Source organism: Lipotes vexillifer, unplaced genomic scaffold (genome assembly GCF_000442215.2).
Source record: "Lipotes vexillifer unplaced genomic scaffold, Lipotes_vexillifer_v1.1 scaffold1136, whole genome shotgun sequence".
Classification (NCBI taxonomy): domain Eukaryota; kingdom Metazoa; phylum Chordata; class Mammalia; order Artiodactyla; family Lipotidae; genus Lipotes; species Lipotes vexillifer.
In genome coordinates this window covers 363407-370026 of record NW_006769631.1, presented here as the reverse complement: position 1 = coordinate 370026, position 6620 = coordinate 363407, and the positions used below count along the sequence as shown (strand labels likewise).

Sequence of the window (6620 nt, the reverse complement as noted above, 5' to 3'; positions counted from 1 at the left end):
AAAAGGGGAAGGCCCGCCTACTGCAAAAAAAAAAAAAAAAAAAAAAAAAAAGACACATGCACGCCAACGTTCATTGCCCTATTGAAAACGGCCAAGACACGAAAGCAACCAAAATGTCCATCAACATATGAACGGATAAAGCAGATGTGGTTGATATACACAATGGAGTATCCATCAGAAATTAAAAAAAAAAAAAAAGCATGAAATAATGCCATCTGCAGCAACATGGATGGGCCTAGAAGTGATCATTCTAAGTGCACTCAGTCAGACAGAGAACGACAAATATCACAGGATATCGCTTACATGTGGAATTTAAAAACCGACACAAATGGACTACTTCACAAGCCTGAAACAGACTCGCAGACTCTTCAAGAAGAAATTTATGGTTCCCAAAGGGGAAGGGTGAGCAGGAGGGATAAATTAGGAGGCTGGCATTAACATACACACACTCATACATATAGAAACTATATCATCAACAAGGACCCACTCTACAGCACAGGGAAGTCTACTCAGCACTCTGCAATAACCTAAATGGGGAAACAATTCGAAAAAGAATTGATATATTGATATGTATAAGTGAGTCAAGTTGCTCTACACCTAAAGTAAACACAACATTGTAAATCAGCTCTACTCCAATATAACCTAAAAGTTAAATCAGAAACAAACAAACAAACAGAAAAGAAGAAGGAGGAGGAAAGAAATGCCTACTATATTCCCCTCAGGCCTGGTAGCCTGAGCTAATGTCACATCCCTGGAGCCTGCACAGGCTTGGGTCCCAAGGATGGAGGGTGCTGGGGCTGAGGGAGCTGGGGAGGATGTGCCAGCATATGAGCAAGTGGGAATTCCCTTGCTTTCCAGTGCCTGGTCCCCTCTGCATGGGACCACCATCACCAGATCCAGGCGGGCCCTCCTGCAGCTTAACCAAGCCTAGTGCACCCAAAGGATGGTGGACCCGCTGGCCTCAAAGAGCTTTGACAAGTCACCTAGTCTCCAAGTCTCCTAGCAGTAAGGTCCCCACCTCCAGCCTCCTTCCTTAGAGCCGCCCCATGTACGGATGATGCACCCTCAGCGAGCAGTTTTGCAGGAGTTGACATCTGCCTGGGTAGGTGAAGCGTAAGGGGGAATCTAATAATTGGTACAAATGAACTACTTGACAAGCTCAAAACAGACTACAGATTTAAAAAAGAAACTTATGGTTACCAAAGCGGAAAGGTGGGCAGGTGGGATATATTAGGAGGTTTGGATTAACATATACACATTGATATACATATAAAATAGATCATTAACAAGGACCCACTGTATATCACAGGGAACTCTACTCAATATTCTGTAATAACCTATATGGAAAAGAATCTGAAAAAGAATCAGTATATGGATACGTATAACTAAATCACTTAGCTGTACCCCTGAAAGTAACACAGCATTGTAAATTAACTGTACTCCAAAATAAAATAAGAATCAAATTTTTAAAAATGTTTAACTTATTAATAATCATGAAAAGCAAAAATATTTTTTTTCTATTTGTTTTGTTGATTAGTTGACAAGATAACACTTGCACTGAGTTTATCATTTTTGTAAAACTGGGAGAAACTGGTAAATGGTTATCACACATAACCAGTAAAGTACTTTGAAAAATCATTCCACATATCCCCAGGGATAAAAGCATCCTAGTATGTAAGACACTGAAGCACAGTGTTGCGTACTCCATTTAAATAGATGAAAAACAGACCAATCAGAAACAGTGGGATTAAGGATCCCAAACACTCCATGACGCTGGGCAGAGAGAACACACATTTTCATTTCAATCAAATAAAAACAAAGGGCATTCCTTGTTTAACTCACCTGTAGAACCTGCTCTCCTGTTCCTCCTGCTTAGGGGTCCCTGGGGCTGGGTGAAACGCGACTCTTGCCCTTGCTCAAGATGAGAGATCAGAGCTAGTTTGGAAGCGGACGATGCTGCCTGAAGGGAAGAAGAAACAACACAATGAAGCGCAGACTCACACGGGTCAGTCTCGGCGAGGAGTAACCCCGGGGGAACTGAGCAAGAGGTACCCTAAAGAGGTACAGGAAGGGTCTGGGAGGAGATCTTGGACGGTGCTTCCAAGGAAGCCTGAGACACTCTGGGAGGCGAATTTCTATTTAAAGGAAAACAAAATGTTTCACCTTCCTTGCTAAAGAATGGAAAATTCTCTAACTGTGGAAAACAGATGTATGGCTCCTAGGAGCAACTCCCACATGGAGACAAAGGGGCTGAGTTCTCTCAAGATAATCTGGAGGTTCAATACTAGGGTGAGGGTACCAAGAGATTGCTCGAGCCCTGGTGTACCCAGAGAATCAATCACCTCTAAGGCAGGTACAGAGGGAGGACAGCTTTTATGATGGAAAAAGAAGGAAAACCCTCTTGCAAGTCAAATAGACTCCAGGACTCTGTGTACCTGGAAACTCTTAACATTGCCATTTGGGGGCAGCAGCAGAGAGGCCTTACATAGGAAGGCCTTACGTAGAGTTCTCCAGCATCACGCTCTGGTACAAGGCCCTCTAAGCAGTATCAAGCTGGCCCATTCCTTTTCAGTGAAGTACACAGCCATATCCTCAAAAGCCACTGATTCCTGAAACGACAAGTTCCTCCTATCCCAGGCCTCAGGACTTTGGTGATGGTCAAAACTGTCAATGAGAGGCTGAGAACAGCATCTACAAGGACGTATATTTAGTACTGGGTCCCTCATGTGCTTGAGAGGTTTCTGTATAAAAGTTGGAAGGTGTAGAGAAAGAGGACAAAAATTAAAGGCAGACACAGCCAGCCAGAGTTCCACATACTTTCCCAGTTAGAACAAAATGCATCTTCACTATGAGCTTCCAAATATATGCAACCTCCAAATACACTATAATATAGAAGCTAGACTTGGGCCTGAGCATGAATGTATATATATTAAAAAAAACTAACGTATAATGGGATATGGCTGCTACCTTAGCTCTGAGCCCCTTCCCACTTTGTATAATATATTTGGGTGATTATTTGGGCTGCTCACATTCCTGTCATTTCTCAATTGTGCTTTCATCCAAGTTCTTCCCCCTTCTTGTCTCCTTTCTCACGACCCCAGGCACAATGCTCTCACATTGGTCCATGGCTCCCCACCCCCATGTAGAGGTAGTGAGGTTAGAGAAGCATAGGAAAGTACCGCTTACTTGAGATGGGCTAGAGAAAAGTCTGTTTATCAAAGGACAACATTAAGAGAGTGAAAAAGTGGGAATTCCCTTGCTTTCCACTGGTTAGGACTCTGCGCTTCCACTGCAGGGGGCCCGGGTTCCATCCCTGATTCGGGAACTAAGATCCTGCAAGCCTTGAGGCACGGCCAAAAAAATAAATTAATAAGAGAGTGAAAAAGCAAGCCACAGACTGGGAAAAGGAATTTCATAATACACACATCTGACATAGGACTCATATCCATAATTACTACAACTTGGAGGAAAAAAATGACACACAATGTAAGAAACAATGGGAACGTATCTCAACAGTGACTTCACATAAGTGGACATCCACGTATGCAATAAACATATGAAATGGTGCTCTGTATCACTCTTTAATGGAGAAAAGGCAATTAAAAAACCCCAATATGATATAAAGAATGAATGAGAGGGCTTCCCTGGTGGCGTAATGGTTGAGAGTCCGCCTGCCGATGCAGGGGACGCGGGTTCGTGCCCCGGTCCGGGAGGATCCCACATGCTGCGGAGCGGCTGAGCCCGTGGGCCATGGCCACTGGGCCTGCGCGTCCGGAGCCTGTGCTCCGCAACAGGAGAGACCACAACAGTGAGAGGCCCGCGAACCCCAAAAAAAAAAAAAAAAAAAAACGGAAAGAATGAATGAGAAGTATTCGCAAGGATGTGGAGCAAATGGAACTCTCTTGTACTGCTGGTAAAAGTATAAATTGGAACAACCATTTCAGAAGATTGTTGGGCAGCATCTACTAAAACTAACCAAATGTATAGCCTATGACCTAGCAATTTGACTCCTAAAGATACACCCCAGAGAAATGAGTGCATGTGTTCATCAAAAGGCATAAGCAAGAATGTTCACTGCCTTCTTATTCATAGTAGTCGAAAACTGGAAACAATCAAAATGTCCATCCACAGTAGAATGAATAAATAAAATGTGATATAATCATATAATGGAAAACTATTCAGCAATGAAAAAGTACAAACTACTGCTATGTGCAACAACACGGGTGAAGTTCACAGACATAAGACTGAGCAAAAGAAAGCAGATACAAAAAAGTAAATTTTGAATGATTCCATTTACATGAAATTTAAGAACAAATAAAACTAATATATTGTCATAGCAGTCAAAATAATGGTCATCTTTTTTTGTTTTGTTTTGTTTTGGCCATGTGGCTTGTGGGATCTTAGTTCCCTGACCAGGGATTGAACCCAGGCCCTTGGCAGTGAGGGCATGCAGTCCTAACCACTGGACCGCCAGGGAAGTCCCATAAAGGTCAACTTTGGGGTGGACTGCTTGGGATGGTGCATGAGGGAGTCTGCTGAGGTACTGATAATGCTCTATGTCTCAATATGAATGATGGTCTTACAGGTGTGTATATTTCTAAAAAGTGAGCTATACAGTGAGTTATATTTATTATAAGTTATACCTCAATGAGAAAGCAAATTTACATATTTATATATATAAAAGTACGTTACATATATTTTATATATGCATATGTAACATATATAAACTTATATTTATATACACTTGTATACTTTAATATGTGCATATATAAATATTTCTGTACATATGCACATGCATACATGCAGCGGCAGAGGGAACCCAGCTCACCTGGGGCCTGGTTGTTAAGGACACTGTTGTCGTCATCTGACCTCTTTTATTCCTGTCTCAGGGAAAGGTAACACTCTCAGGAACTGAAAGTAAAGAAAGAAGCATTAGTGACAACAATTCTACTGACCCTAATTCTTGCATGTAGCATCTGACCCATTTTTTGGGGGGCTACATGAACTATCAATACTATTCATTAGTTATTGCCTTGTATCGGTGGCAATTCTCAAGTCATAGAGGTGAGACAGCAGGCATAAGAGGGAACACAGAAATCGTGTGGAGAATATAATTAGCATACAATTTCCCAGGTACATATTCAGCTGACTGGTTCAGCGAACAGATGCGAAGGTGGACTTACAAAACTAATTTTCAGTACTCCAAAGAAGACATCTTAGGAAAGAGGACAGAAAAGGAAACTAGGGCATACAGTGGTACAGTGGAGAGAATGTTATGAGCTGAAAAGAAAACTGGAGTTCCAATTAAGATCCCTAGAGTCAGGACTTCCGTGGTGGTCCAGTGGTTAAGACTCTATGCTTCCACTGCATGAGGGTGTGAGTTTGATCCCTGGTCTGGGAATGAAGATCCTGCCTGCCACACGATGCAGCCAAAAAAAAAAAAAAAGATCCCAAGAATCCACACAGTCAGACAGTAGTAAAAGTCAAAATGGAATTTGAAAATAGTTTATTAGGAACATCTTTTTTTTTTTAAAGATTTGATGTGGGACCTCTTTTTTTTTTGGCTGTGTTGGGTCTTCGTTGCTGTGTGCAGGCTTTTCTCTAGTTGCGGTGAGCGGGGGCTACTCTTCGATGCGGTATGCAGGCTTCTCATTGCAGTGGCTTCTCTTGTTGCAGAGCAAGGGCTCCAGGCGCACGGACTTCAGTAGTTGTGGCTTGAAGGCTCTAGAGTGCCGACTCAGTAGTTGCGGTCCACAGGGCTTAGTTGCTCCCCAGCATGGGGAATCTTCCCGAACCAGGGCTCGAACCTGTGTCCCCCGCATTGGCAGGCAGATTCTTAACCACTGCTCCACCAGGGAAGCCCTGATATGGGACCATTTTTCAAATCAAAAAAAAAAGTTTTTTTTGAATTTGTTACAATATTGCTTTTGTTTTATGTTTTGGTTTTTTGGCCACAGGCATATGGGATCTTAGCTCCCTGACCAGGGACCAAACCTTCACTCCCTGCACTGGAAGGCGAAGTCTTAACCACTGGACTGCCAGGGAAATCCCATATTAGGAACACTTGATGTCTCTCTACTACTATTTTTTTCCTCTAAATACAGATTGATTATAAGATGATCATTCAATTTTATAAGAGTGTTGGGGATAGGTGGTGAGAAGAAAAACACTACCATATTAAATGATCCATCAACTTCATGACGTCTCAAATACTCCAAGTTCTAAATATTGTTGCATCAGGGAAGCCAAGCAATTTTATCTGTAAACTAATAGTTCTAACTCCCTTTCTAGGTCAGTTAACCAGTTCATCATTAGGAAATAAGCCTTCTGCCATTCTACAGAATGAATCAGCAAGGTTTACACATTAAAGGCAACACCTGAAATACAAATAGCCGCCATCAGTTAGACTGGAAATCGTTAATAAGCATAAAAGTGCATGCACTCGTAGACTTAAAAACAACTTCCATTTCAACTCCTTATCTGCAGTTTGCTATTAAGTCTCAGGGCCCATCAAGACAAAAGACTTTATACAGTCAGCACATAGCCCTTTCCTCCACTGACGCTACTTAGTGAGTCCAGAAAGCTATCCAGGAAGGTAGAGGAAGCTGAGGCTGTCAGGG

At 42.3% G+C, this 6620-nt stretch overlaps 1 protein-coding gene across 1 annotated transcript in view; it reads right to left on the bottom strand.

The window, feature by feature from the left end:
* Nucleotides 1-4864, bottom strand: part of KRABD1 (KRAB domain containing 1) — a 5993-nt gene extending 1129 nt beyond the window's left edge. Inside the window, 5 exon segments of the mRNA XM_007472166.1 lie at nucleotides 1843-1960; nucleotides 2002-2053; nucleotides 2501-2546; nucleotides 2549-2609; nucleotides 4829-4864. Coding sequence (XP_007472228.1) covers nucleotides 1843-1960; nucleotides 2002-2053; nucleotides 2501-2546; nucleotides 2549-2609; nucleotides 4829-4864 — 313 coding nt within the window.
* Between the last annotated feature and the right edge of the window lie 1756 nt (nucleotides 4865-6620).